The sequence below is a fragment of the Thermobia domestica genome, chromosome 16 (genome assembly GCF_964235325.1).
Source record: "Thermobia domestica chromosome 16, izTheDome1.hap1.1, whole genome shotgun sequence".
NCBI classification, from domain to species: Eukaryota; Metazoa; Arthropoda; class Insecta; order Zygentoma; family Lepismatidae; genus Thermobia; species Thermobia domestica.
Genome location: NC_137469.1, coordinates 9,701,893 through 9,716,944, shown reverse-complemented (window position 1 = coordinate 9,716,944; position 15,052 = coordinate 9,701,893). Strand labels below are relative to the sequence as shown.

At 34.6% G+C, this 15,052-nt stretch overlaps 2 protein-coding genes across 3 annotated transcripts in view; one reads left to right on the top strand and one right to left on the bottom strand.

Moving 5' to 3' along the window:
• The window catches only part of LOC145672905 (cytochrome P450 4C1-like), a 323,535-nt gene that overhangs the window by 39,227 nt on the left and 269,256 nt on the right, over positions 1-15,052 (top strand). Inside the window, exon 2 of the mRNA XM_081742106.1 lies at positions 5,332-5,438. Within this exon, the coding sequence (XP_081598232.1) occupies positions 5,332-5,438 (107 nt within the window). The remainder of the gene's footprint in view (positions 1-5,331; positions 5,439-15,052) is intronic.
• LOC145672906 (cytochrome P450 4C1-like) overlaps positions 1-15,052 on the bottom strand; it is a 151,792-nt gene that overhangs the window by 128,443 nt on the left and 8,297 nt on the right. The gene's annotated exons all lie outside the window — the stretch shown is intronic.

Below are 15,052 nucleotides of genomic sequence, written 5' to 3'. Positions count from 1 at the left end.
ATATATAGCACAATTCTTGGAAAGTTCTATTTAAGTGCAAGTTTAACATACTGTAATAATATTTTTTAAAACCAATATTTACAATGCAAAATCATTGAGAACATAACAATGCAACAATGAAAAGCTAATTTTTATATCTGTACACTTTCTGGTGTTATCCTTTTATGTGGAGAAAACAAAAAGGAAGAGAAGAACACTTTCCGCGAACTGTGAATAAAGTTAGCACAGAACTCTACACTGTATGGTTATGTGTGCCTCATGAACTTGAGCACTTTCTTTATTTTTTCGTTGCATCTCTTAGTTTCCCTTTCTCTATATATGCATCTCTAAGGCGCACAAAACGTACTCGAGTAAAGCATATTTGTTTACGATGCACTAAGTAGAAAGTTCATTAAATATGAAAGAAACGGGTTACATAAAATATTAATAAATAGATCAAGATATTTAGAACATTTAATGTATAGTAAACATTATACATTATACACCATTAATATAAAACAATGATTAAAATTAACAATAAAGAATAATAAAGCATAATTTGGAAAAAATAAAGCATAATTACACAAAAAAATAAAGGATAATGTGGTACAATTTTATAAAATCTATTAGCGTGATCCTAGTAACATTACAATTTTTAAGACCTATTAGCGTGATCGTTATAAAATCGTGTTCAAGATTTATAATCTTTCTTGCTTGTTTCGCCCTTAGGCGGAATTATAAGGGGCTAAGACACCCTAATCAGAAACCTGATGCCCTTTCTCAGTAGTGGCGATGTTGCTATGATATAAACTAAAATACTGTACATTTTATACAGCAAAGAATAAATATTTTCTACTATAAAACACAGACAAAATATTTTTAATGCAATAGCAGCTGTGGATAATCCCTGAAGTATATTGTATGACTTCAACAGAAGAAAAAAAGATTTTTTTTTTTTTGCTAGAATATGTTCTTAATATTTTATTTATATATGTTTCTCTTTTGCGTTAAAAAGTATTTTCATTTCGTTTCAGCTAAGTAAAGGCAAAGATCATTTCAGATTTTACACTTAAAAAAGAAATAAATGATTAGTGCTACTTGCTAGACGAGACGAAGCGAAAAACAAGGTTTTACACGTCGTCTCGTCTCCTAAATTTTGCAGAAGTTTCGTCTCGTCTCGATTATGATATGATTCTTTCTCTTCTAGTGACGTTTTGTGAATATGTGTCCTTGAATATTGAAAATAGTCTTGGTAGAATTTTGCACTTAATAATAAGGTACTCAAACGCTACTGTAGAAGAAGCGCTTTTGATTTCATCTCTTTTCAAAATAATGTTCTGTTCAATTGAATAATTAGTGCTTTCGATTTCAACTGTTTTCAAAATAAAGTTCTGTGCAAGTGAATAAGTAGTGCTTTCGATTTCAACTGTTTTCAAAATAAAGTTCTGTGCAAGTGAATAAGTAGTGCTTTCGATTTCAACTGTTTTCAAAATAAAGTTCTGTGCAAGTGAATAACTAGTGCTTTCGATTTCAATTGTTTTCAAAATAAAGTTCAGTGCAAGTGAATAACTAGTGCTTTCGATTTCAACTGTTTTCAAAATAAAATTCTGTGCAAGTGAATAAGTAGTGCTTTCGATTTCAACTGTTTTCAAAATAAAGTTCTGTGCAAGTGAATAACTAGTGCTTTCGATTTCAATTGTTTTCAAAATAAAGTTCAGTGCAAGTGAATAACTAGTGCTTTCGATTTCAACTGTTTTCAAAATAAAATTCTGTGCAAGTGAATAAGTAGTGCTTTCGATTTCAACTGTTTTCAAAATAAAGTTCTGTGCAAGTGAATAAGTAGTGCTTTCGATTTCAATTGTTTTCAAAATAAAGTTCTGTGCAAGTGAATAAGTAGTGCTTTCGATTTCAACTGTTTTCAAAATAAAGTTCTGTGCAAGTGAATAAGTAGTGCTTTCGATTTCAATTGTTTTCAAAATAAAGTTCAGTGCAAGTGAATAAGTAGTGCTTTCGATTTCAACTGTTTTCAAAATAAAGTTCTGTGCAAGTGAATAAGTAGTGCTTTCGATTTCAATTGTTTTCAAAATAAAGTTCTGTGCAAGTGAATAAGTAGTGCTTTCGATTTCAACTGTTTTCAAAATAAAGTTCTGTGCAAGTGAATAAGTAGTGCTTTCGATTTCAATTGTTTTCAAAATAAAGTTCTGTGCAAGTGAATAGTAGTGCTTTCCATTTCAACTGTTTTCAAAATAAAGTTCTGTGCAAGTGAAGAAATATTATTTTCATTTTCATCTGTATTTAAAATAAAGTGCTATGCAAGTGAGATGTTAGTGCTTTCGTTTTCATGTTTTCAAATGAAGTTTAGTGCAAGTGCAAAAATATAGCCATCGATTTCATCTGTTTTCAAATTATAGTTCTGCGCAAGTGTAGAAGTAGTGCTTCATTTCCTTTTTCGTCTGTTTTCAATGTGCAACTGCAAAATTAGTACTTTCATTTTCATTTGTTTTCAAAATGAAGTTCTGTGCGAGTATAGAAATAGTGCTTGCTTTCTCATCTGGTTTTATACGATTAATCTTAGAAACACTTTCAGCCTTATACATGTGCCTACTTACAGACAAAAATTGCTGACAAGATGTGCAATATACACCTGAGAATCCAGTACTATTATTGTTTACCGTATTTGTTTTCTGTTTTCCACAATTACATTTAAAAAAAAAATATTGTAAACAAAGTATGCTTAGAAAAAGTATTGGGACTGGAATATGGTTCAGAGGAAGAAAAAAACTGCATTAGTGAAATTTGAAAATGACTTTGAAAAATATTTTCCTATTTAAAGTTGAAAATTTTGGTGCAGGATTTTATTCACTAATATTTCCTATCGATGTTGCCTTGTCTGCAATACTCATATGTATGACTTCAGAACTTTAGATTTCTCTACATATTCACACATGGTTATGAATCTCTCTCCCAAAATAAAATAATAATAATAATAATAATAATAATAATAATAATAATAATAATAATAATAATAATAATAATAATAATAATAATCAGTGGCGTATTTAGGATTTTGTTTCGGGGGCTATGCAGGTAAACAAGCACTTATATTTTTACTTTTGGGTGCCGACAAAAATTAATGAAGTTAATTATTCTTCCTTTAATATTTGAATAATGACACTTCCAGGTATGGAAAATGAAAACATTGAGTGAGACTGGGCAGATATAACTGAATAGAATGAAATTTGACAAATACAGAGTGCTCTATTATTTCTGAACAAAGAGCATAAGAAAATGGAAAGTCAATGAAATTCTTAGAAATATGAAGAAGGATTATTTTTGTGCGTGGAATGCAAAAATCTACCAAATTTATTCCGGGTTGGTTCGAACCCGATAGCTCCCTAAATACGCCACTGATAATAATACTCTTTTTAATATTGGAAATATGTGCAAAATAGTTGTTTTTAAACTTACTTTAGTTTTTGTATTCCGAAGATATTACGCCGTCTTTTCGTTAGTGAAATGTTATGTAAAGTATACTTTCTATATTTTCTTTTGAATCTGGACTTTTATAATATACTTTATTTCAAATCAACAAAAACGAAAAGCGTATAAAACTCAACATATAAAATTTTTAACATATATTTATGTAATCTTAGTCTTTAATATTAGTTATTTAGCTACATCTTTTGAAATCTGTATAACTTTTTGAATTAAAAATGGACAATAATATCTCTATTTTGAATGTAACTGCTGGGCAATTAAGAACAGCCTACAGTATATAACATGCAATTTGTACTTTAATAGCCTTCCAACTAAACTACTCCAAATGTGAGATTAGCTTCTTGGAAACACCTCCAGAACAGACAAATATATTTTTCACCATGTTTAATGAGGCAGCTCCAGGCATTCAATTAGTGTCGTCTTCAAACGCTTTTCTTTTGGGTTCTGCCCTTTCTTCTGAAGCAAGGAAAGTCTCTTATTAATTGAGAAGACTACCAAGCTAGAGAATTATTTCACACGATTGTCAGCACACTCAGCTTTCTATTTATTAAGAACTTCTTTTACCATGCCAAGGTTGCTATATTTTCTACGATGTTTACCATCTTGGAGAGAAGAAGATCGTTACGATAACTCCATCAAATCTGGATCGGAATCCATCATTAATTGTTTTCTTCCTCCTAATGCATGTCTACAGGCTTCTTTTCCGATCAGTTTTGGAGGATTAGACATCCAACAAGCCTTAGATATGGCTATTCCCGCCTTCTTGGCACCATTCTATAGTTCCAAATGCCTAATCAAATCGCTTGTCCAACACGATATAATTTCTCACGGAATTACTGAGATTGAGGATTGCTCTACAACTTGGTCAATATTAGTAGTCTTAGAATTACCCGAAATCAACTCCAGATCAAAACAAATCACATGGGACATGCCTATCATTAAATCACATCTCTCCTTTTTACTCCAGTCGGCAGACAACTTAGAAGAGAAAGCCAGATTAATCTCTGCTTCCTCCTTAGAAGCAGGTGCTTGGCTCAAAGCCCTACCTTCGCCCACGCTCGGCCTTTACTTAAGTAATGAATGTTTCCGAATAGCCATTGCGTTACGTCTAGGGGCAGATATATGTGAAGACCACAAATGTCAAGCATGTAAGAGCGAAGTTAATAAAAAAAGGTTTACATGGCCTTTCATGTTCCAAAAGCGCAGGTAGATATTCTCGCCACTCAAATGTTAATAACATTATAATGAATGAGAGCTTTAATCTCAGCCGGCATACCTGCAATAAGAGAACCCATTGGGTGTAGCAGAACAGATGGAAAAAGACCAGATGGGATGACTTTGTTACCGTGGAAGAAAGGTAAAGCGCTAATTTGAGACTTTCATGTTCAGATACGTTCGCTCCTTCCAATCTCCCCTTTTCTTCGATTAAGGCGGGAAATATAGCCTGCCGAAATGAAACGGAAAAAAAAGAGGAGAAAATACAGTAATCCTGCGGAGAAATATCATTTTGTAATTATCGCTATTGAATCCAGTGGTGCATGGGGCAGAGAAGGTATTAACTTTATAAAAGAAATAGGCAGACGGATCACGCAGTTATCTGGCGATGACAGAGCAAGCACTTTCCTCATACAAAGATTAAGTATGGCAGTTCTAAGAGGCAATGTCGCCTCAATACAGGGTACCATACCCAAAGACAGAAAACAAGAAGAAGTATTCCTACTGTAAGAATATATTTATTCCATTATGTTTTTATTTAATGTCACCATTTTATGTTCGGTAAATAAATTTGTACTTAAAATAATCTATCCGTATTATTTGTTTCTGTTTATTTATTAGTACAATTATGTATTTCAGCTGTCTTCAAGCGACTGATTAATTTAACGAAGGAGCATAATGGATTCTTCGGAATGTGGGTGGGACCTTACTACAACGTCTTCTGTTCGTCACCATATGTATTTGAGGTAAGATTTTGTTTATCTGTAATTCTATTTAACTCTTTAGATTCGTAGCATTTTATCGCAATGATTCCCAATATTTTGGCACCAGTAGTTACATAGGTTTATTGCCGAATTAATTTGGCCTGCAGGTGCTACTTTCATTGGTCTATTATGCAACTACATTTTTTTTTACAACATGACTGAAAGCATTGATGTTTCTGCCGATTAGCTATTTTTATTTTATTTTGTTGGAATGTCTAAACACTAATTATTTTAGTAATAATAATTACTAAGTTTTGTTCAGAAAATAGCAAATTTTATTGTTACATAGAAATACATTGTTATTACATAGAAATACATACTTGTTAAGAAAATCATTTTTTAAGAAAGTGTAATTTTTGCTGTTCACGAACGTGTACAAAGTACTCAAATGGTGTATAGCAGTTTTTTGTTATTATATCGCGAAAAATTTAATTTTTTTTACAGATAGACTTGCATTGTTGTTCATGTCTACAAGCTGAATGTTTGAAATTTTAGTAATTTTGTCCCTACAACTTATGAGAATATAAACACGAGTATTATCTAAGTTTCTTGGTATTAGAAAATGTTCAAGCAAAGGAAATATTAATTTAGTACGTAGTGTTTCTCTCCTTTCTAGTCAATGCTATGTGTTATTTCTTGGATTGGAAATGAGGGAAATGTATTCACTTTAAATTAACTCAGTGGCGCAACCACGAAGGGTTAAGGGGGTCAATGCTACCATAAGATTCCGCGAAAATGTAATTTTCTAGTTTATTTCGTATTTCTAACTCACATTTACCACTGGGAGCGCGGTGGCTCAGTGGTAGAGCGTTCACTTCTGGTGCTTGGGGTCCCGGGTTCGATCCCAGCCCCCGCCAAGTGAACTTTGTGGTGGACAAACACTGTGCTCGTGGGTTTCCTCCCACTTTCTTCATTCCACCATTTCACTCATCTCTCATCATCACCGTCTCCTTTAGCCTAACCGGCATAACTGTGGGACGTAAAACTTAAAGATTTCATCACATTTATCACTGGATGATGTTCTTATGGTAAAATGGCTCGACAATAGAGTTACTGTCCTAGCTTCCAACTTTCTAGACATTGGCAATGTTGATGTAGTAAACCGCTGCGACAAGGAGAAAATGTATATACTTATGAAAAGGCCAAAGACTGAGAAAAGGTATAACAGTTGCATGGGAGGTTTGGTCTATTATTACGTTGGCAGCCCTAGCAACGCTCATTATTGTTAGAGAGATATAAGGCATACCTCGCTGGAAATCTTATGGGACATAGATTCCAATGAGGTAACGTTTTTGTCATCCGTGCCCAAGCCGTGCCCAACCCATAAAAGAAGAAGAAATTTTTTAAAAATACATTTTGTCGAAGTTTGTGAGACTATAGCAACACTGTTATTTGTAGTACGCAAGAAAAAAAATGTTCTCACATATACAGCAGACGTTGGTGACCATTGTACAGAAAATGAAGGGCGAATAACAACGGACCAAAAATTCTGAACATCGCACCTAAGTGAACCATCCTGTATATTTTTCGATAGACTGTCACCTACTCTGATTGTGGCAGCCCTTGCGACGCCCCTAATTGTCACAGAGATATGAGCCATACGTCATTAGAAAGCTCAAGGGACACAAATTCCTAGGTAACTTTTGTGCTCCTCTTGCATACGACAAATAACAGTGTTTCCATAGCCCCACGAACTGCGAAAACGTGTACTTTCCCCGACTTTTTAAAATTTCTTCTTCTTCTTCTTTTAGGGGTTGGGCACGGGAGCACAAAAGTTACGTCGTTTGAATCTGTGTCCCATAAGCTTTCCAACAAGGTATGGCTTATATCTCTATGACAATTAAGAACAAATTCCCACCCAAATGCTCAGGGGGAGGGGAACTAAAAACATCCAAATTCTCACCTATCTTTCCGTTGCGGGACCCTCGATGTGGATGAAATGCACAACACTGACAAGTTTCATCCTTCCTCAAGAGATAAGCACCTAAATTATCTCTCTAAGTTAATTAGGAGATGAGCTAGGGAAGTTTAAACGGCTGGTTCAGCCCTGAGCCGTTAGTGTTAAGGAAATAACAGTAAAATAATGTTTTCCTAATCACTACCTTGAGAATTTTACTTATACAATCGTGTGCATTGTCACTGCATATTCTTTGAGCGCACGAATCTCAAACTTGAGGAAAGTAAATCATTTTTTTTATCAACATTGGTTGAAACGAGGAATACTAAAAGCAAAATAATAAGCTTTCAAAATTACTAAGTTGGGAACTTTTGTGCAGAAACGTCCAACCACCAGCTCTACAACTATCAATCTTGCCGCCATCTTCCAATCCACTATTCACTTCTACGATAGTACTGTATTGAACTGACAATGGTCTCTACCGTACCTGATTATATCTTATGGAAGTCTTTCCACTCGGTGTAGTACTTTCCTCATCGAGCGTAAGTAACACGCCTGCCTCTACTAACGGTTGCAATGGCTTTACTAATGCCATCTACTCTTATATTTATAATAATAAACAGTCACGATCAGTGGAAACAATATTTATGGATTAAATATGTGGTGCCTAATAATTGTCAATGAGCGTAATTGCAATTAGCGGCAAGAGTTCACTTGAGGCAATTCATTCAATCAGTCTGCTGTTTAGAAAATCACTCATTGGTGATTATGACTATAACACAACTAAACCAAAGCTTATCTAATCATAACCACTAAATGTTTATCGTTTTAATAAGAACATTGAGACTTACTACCACTTGAACAGTGATGTATAACCTTCAAGTATTTAATAAAAATGCTTAACAGATGACAGCAGCTTTAAGCCAATTGTGTTTCTCAAATACGGAAAGTGCTATAAGATTAAGTAAACACATTTTTTCGAAAATATTGAAAAATTAAATTTTTCAGATTAAATCATGCCTAAAATAAAACTTGGCCTACGACAATCTCAGCTGTATAACTAAAATTTTGAAATTTGATGGCTTAAAACTTCCGCTACAATCATTAGTAATATGTACTACACTCCGAACTCGTGAAAGTTTTAGAAAATCAGCTACCGAAATTTCCATATTGCTATGTTACTAACCGTTCTGTTTACAACATCATTTATGTTACCACTCACTACAGTTATGTATCTTACTTATATAATTTCGTCTACGCGTAAATCTCACGGTGTCGCGTTCTCGCGGAAACTCGTATTCTCCCAGAGTTAGTTTCAACGCGTTGTTAATAATTAGTGTAGGTCTCTTTCGAAATGTGGGAGTGAAGAATACATAGAATTAGTTGGGTCGAACGGAAAACGAATGAGATGGTGTTAGAAATGGTAGGGGAGAAAATAACAATTTTAGATATTATTAAGAAGAGGAAGAGAAACTGGTTGAGACATTGGATAAGAAGGAACTGTATCATGAGGGACTTCTACAGAGTATTAGAAATGGTGGGGGAGAAAAGAACAATTTTAGATATTATTAAGAAGAGGAAGAGAAACTGGTTGAGACATTGGCTAAGAAGGAACTGTATCATGAGGGACTTCTACAGAGTATTAGAAATGGTGAGGGAGAAAAGAACAATTTTAGATATTATTAAGAAGAGGAAGAGAAACTGGTTGAGACATTGGCTAAGAAGGAACTGTATCATGAGGGACTTCTACAGAGTATTAGAAATGGTGAGGGAGAAAAGAACAATTTTAGATATTATTAGGAAGAGGAAGAGAAACTGGTTGAGACATTGGATAAGAAGGAACTGTATCATGAGGGACTTCTACAGAGTATTAGAAATGGTGGGGGAGAAAAGAACAATTTTAGATATTATTAAGAAGAGGAAGAGAAACTGGTTGAGACATTGGCTAAGAAGGAACTGTATCATGAGGGACTTCTACAGAGTATTAGAAATGGTGAGGGAGAAAAGAACAATTTTAGATATTATTAAGAAGAGGAAGAGAAACTGGTTGAGACATTGGCTAAGAAGGAACTGTATCATGAGGGACTTCTACAGAGTATTAGAAATGGTGGGGGAGAAAAGAACAATTTTAGATATTATTAAGAAGAGGAAGAGAAACTGGTTGAGACATTGGCTAAGAAGGAACTGTATCATGAGGGACTTCTACAGAGTATTAGAAATGGTGAGGGAGAAAAGAACAATTTTAGATATTATTAAGAAGAGGAAGAGAAACTGGTTGAGACATTGGCTAAGAAGGAACTGTATCATGAGGGACTTCTACAGAGTATTAGAAATGGTGGGGGAGAAAAGAACAATTTTAGATATTATTAAAAAGAGGAAGAGAAACTGGTTGAGACATTGGCTAAGAAGGAACTGTATCATGAGGGACTTCTACAGAGTATTAGAAATGGTGAGGGAGAAAAGAACAATTTTAGATATTATTAAGAAGAGGAAGAGAAACTGGTTGAGACATTGGCTAAGAAGGAACTGTATCATGAGGGACTTCTACAGAGTATTAGAAATGGTGAGGGAGAAAAGAACAATTTTAGATATTATTAAGAAGAGGAAGAGAAACTGGTTGAGACATTGGCTAAGAAGGAACTGTATCATGAGGGACTTCTACAGAGTATTAGAAATGGTGGGGGAGAAAACAACAATTTTAGATATTATTAAGAAGAGGAAGAAAAACTGGTTGAGACATTGGCTAAGAAGGAACTGTATCATGAGGGACTTCTACAGAGTATTAGAAATGGTGGAGGAGAAAAGAACAATTTTAGATATTATTAAGAAGAGGAAGAGAAACTGGTTGAGACATTGGATAAGAAGGAACTGTATCATGAGGGACTTCTACAGAGTATTAGAAATGGTGGAGGAGAAAAGAACAATTTTAGATATTATTAAGAAGAGGAAGAGAAACTGGTTGAGACATTGGATAAGAAGGAACTGTATCATGAGGGACTTCTACAGAGTATTAGAAATGGTGGAGGAGAAAAGAACAATTTTAGATATTATTAAGAAGAGGAAGAGAAACTGGTTGAGACATTGGATAAGAAGGAACTGTATCATGAGGGACTTCTACAGAGTATTAGAAATGGTGGAGGAGAAAAGAACAATTTTAGATATTATTAAGAAGAGGAAGAGAAACTGGTTGAGACATTGGATAAGAAGGAACTGTATCATGAGGGACTTCTACAGAGTATTAGAAATGGTGGAGGAGAAAAGAACAATTTTAGATATTATTAAGAAGAGGAAGAGAAACTGGTTGAGACATTGGATAAGAAGGAACTGTATCATGAGGGACTTCTACAGAGTATTAGAAATGGTGGGTGAGAAAAGAACAATTTTAGATATTATTAAGAAGAGGAAGAGAAACTGGTTGAGACATTGGATAAGAAGGAACTGTATCATGAGGGACTTCTACAGAGTATTAGAAATGGTGGGGGAGAAAAGAACAATTTTAGATATTATTAAGAAGAGGAAGAGAAACTGGTTGAGACATTGGCTAAGAAGGAACTGTATCATGAGGGACTTCTACAGAGTATTAGAAATGGTGGAGGAGAAAAGAACAATTTTAGATATTATTAAGAAGAGGAAGAGAAACTGGTTGAGACATTGGATAAGAAGGAACTGTATCATGAGGGACTTCTACAGAGTATTAGAAATGGTGGAGGAGAAAAGAACAATTTTAGATATTATTAAGAAGAGGAAGAGAAACTGGTTGAGACATTGGCTAAGAAGGAACTGTATCATGAGGGACTTCTACAGAGTATTAGAAATGGTGGGGGAGAAAAGAACAATTTTAGATATTATTAAGAAGAGGAAGAGAAACTGGTTGAGACATTGGATAAGAAGGAACTGTATCATGAGGGACTTCTACAGAGTATTAGAAATGGTGGAGGAGAAAAGAACAATTTTAGATATTATTAAGAAGAGGAAGAGAAACTGGTTGAGACATTGGCTAAGAAGGAACTGTATCATGAGGGACTTCTACAGAGTATTAGAAATGGTGGGGGAGAAAAGAACAATTTTAGATATTATTAAGAAGAGGAAGAGAAACTGGTTGAGACATTGGATAAGAAGGAACTGTATCATGAGGGACTTCTACAGAGTATTAGAAATGGTGGAGGAGAAAAGAACAATTTTAGATATTATTAAGAAGAGGAAGAGAAACTGGTTGAGACATTGGATAAGAAGGAACTGTATCATGAGGGACTTCTACAGAGTATTAGAAATGGTGGAGGAGAAAAGAACAATTTTAGATATTATTAAGAAGAGGAAGAGAAACTGGTTGAGACATTGGATAAGAAGGAACTGTATCATGAGGGACTTCTACAGAGTATTAGAAATGGTGGAGGAGAAAAGAACAATTTTAGATATTATTAAGAAGAGGAAGAGAAACTGGTTGAGACATTGGATAAGAAGGAACTGTATCATGAGGGACTTCTACAGAGTATTAGAAATGGTGGAGGAGAAAAGAACAATTTTAGATATTATTAAGAAGAGGAAGAGAAACTGGTTGAGACATTGGATAAGAAGGAACTGTATCATGAGGGACTTCTACAGAGTATTAGAAATGGTGGAGGAGAAAAGAACAATTTTAGATATTATTAAGAAGAGGAAGAGAAACTGGTTGAGACATTGGATAAGAAGGAACTGTATCATGAGGGACTTCTACAGAGTATTAGAAATGGTGGAGGAGAAAAGAACAATTTTAGATATTATTAAGAAGAGGAAGAGAAACTGGTTGAGACATTGGATAAGAAGGAACTGTATCATGAGGGACTTCTACAGAGTATTAGAAATGGTGGGTGAGAAAAGAACAATTTTAGATATTATTAAGAAGAGGAAGAGAAACTGGTTGAGACATTGGATAAGAAGGAACTGTATCATGAGGGACTTCTACAGAGTATTAGAAATGGTGGGGGAGAAAAGAACAATTTTAGATATTATTAAGAAGAGGAAGAGAAACTGGTTGAGACATTGGCTAAGAAGGAACTGTATCATGAGGGACTTCTACAGAGTATTAGAAATGGTGGAGGAGAAAAGAACAATTTTAGATATTATTAAGAAGAGGAAGAGAAACTGGTTGAGACATTGGATAAGAAGGAACTGTATCATGAGGGACTTCTACAGAGTATTAGAAATGGTGGAGGAGAAAAGAACAATTTTAGATATTATTAAGAAGAGGAAGAGAAACTGGTTGAGACATTGGCTAAGAAGGAACTGTATCATGAGGGACTTCTACAGAGTATTAGAAATGGTGGGGGAGAAAAGAACAATTTTAGATATTATTAAGAAGAGGAAGAGAAACTGGTTGAGACATTGGATAAGAAGGAACTGTATCATGAGGGACTTCTACAGAGTATTAGAAATGGTGGAGGAGAAAAGAACAATTTTAGATATTATTAAGAAGAGGAAGAGAAACTGGTTGAGACATTGGCTAAGAAGGAACTGTATCATGAGGGACTTCTACAGAGTATTAGAAATGGTGGGGGAGAAAAGAACAATTTTAGATATTATTAAGAAGAGGAAGAGAAACTGGTTGAGACATTGGATAAGAAGGAACTGTATCATGAGGGACTTCTACAGAGTATTAGAAATGGTGGAGGAGAAAAGAACAATTTTAGATATTATTAAGAAGAGGAAGAGAAACTGGTTGAGACATTGGATAAGAAGGAACTGTATCATGAGGGACTTCTACAGAGTATTAGAAATGGTGGGTGAGAAAAGAACAATTTTAGATATTATTAAGAAGAGGAAGAGAAACTGGTTGAGACATTGGATAAGAAGGAACTGTATCATGAGGGACTTCTACAGAGTATTAGAAATGGTGGGGGAGAAAAGAACAATTTTAGATATTATTAAGAAGAGGAAGAGAAACTGGTTGAGACATTGGCTAAGAAGGAACTGTATCATGAGGGACTTCTACAGAGTATTAGAAATGGTGGAGGAGAAAAGAACAATTTTAGATATTATTAAGAAGAGGAAGAGAAACTGGTTGAGACATTGGATAAGAAGGAACTGTATCATGAGGGACTTCTACAGAGTATTAGAAATGGTGGAGGAGAAAAGAAAAATTTTAGATATTATTAAGAAGAGGAAGAGAAACTGGTTGAGACATTGGCTAAGAAGGAACTGTATCATGAGGGACTTCTACAGAGTATTAGAAATGGTGGGTGAGAAAAGAACAATTTTAGATATTATTAAGAAGAGGAAGAGAAACTGGTTGAGACATTGGCTAAGAAGGAACTGTATCATGAGGGACTTCTACAGAGTATTAGAAATGGTGGAGGAGAAAAGAACAATTTTAGATATTATTAAGAAGAGGAAGAGAAACTGGTTGAGACATTGGATAAGAAGGAACTGTATCATGAGGGACTTCTACAGAGTATTAGAAATGGTGGAGGAGAAAAGAACAATTTTAGATATTATTAAGAAGAGGAAGAGAAACTGGTTGAGACATTGGATAAGAAGGAACTGTATCATGAGGGACTTCTACAGAGTATTAGAAATGGTGGAGGAGAAAAGAACAATTTTAGATATTATTAAGAAGAGGAAGAGAAACTGGTTGAGACATTGGATAAGAAGGAACTGTATCATGAGGGACTTCTACAGAGTATTAGAAATGGTGGAGGAGAAAAGAACAATTTTAGATATTATTAAGAAGAGGAAGAGAAACTGGTTGAGACATTGGATAAGAAGGAACTGTATCATGAGGGACTTCTACAGAGTATTAGAAATGGTGGAGGAGAAAAGAACAATTTTAGATATTATTAAGAAGAGGAAGAGAAACTGGTTGAGACATTGGATAAGAAGGAACTGTATCATGAGGGACTTCTACAGAGTATTAGAAATGGTGGAGGAGAAAAGAACAATTTTAGATATTATTAAGAAGAGGAAGAGAAACTGGTTGAGACATTGGATAAGAAGGAACTGTATCATGAGGGACTTCTACAGAGTATTAGAAATGGTGGGTGAGAAAAGAACAATTTTAGATATTATTAAGAAGAGGAAGAAAAACTGGTTGAGACATTGGATAAGAAGGAACTGTATCATGAGGGACTTCTACAGAGTATTAGAAATGGTGGGGGAGAAAAGAACAATTTTAGATATTATTAAGAAGAGGAAGAGAAACTGGTTGAGACATTGGCTAAGAAGGAACTGTATCATGAGGGACTTCTACAGAGTATTAGAAATGGTGGGTGAGAAAAGAACAATTTTAGATATTATTAAGAAGAGGAAGAGAAACTGGTTGAGACATTGGATAAGAAGGAACTGTATCATGAGGGACTTCTACAGAGTATTAGAAATGGTGGGGGAGAAAAGAACAATTTTAGATATTATTAAGAAGAGGAAGAGAAACTGGTTGAGACATTGGCTAAGAAGGAACTGTATCATGAGGGACTTCTACAGAGTATTAGAAATGGTGGAGGAGAAAAGAACAATTTTAGATATTATTAAGAAGAGGAAGAGAAACTGGTTGAGACATTGGATAAGAAGGAACTGTATCATGAGGGACTTCTACAGAGTATTAGAAATGGTGGAGGAGAAAAGAACAATTTTAGATATTATTAAGAAGAGGAAGAGAAACTGGTTGAGACATTGGCTAAGAAGGAACTGTATCATGAGGGACTTCTACAGAGTATTAGAAATGGTGGGG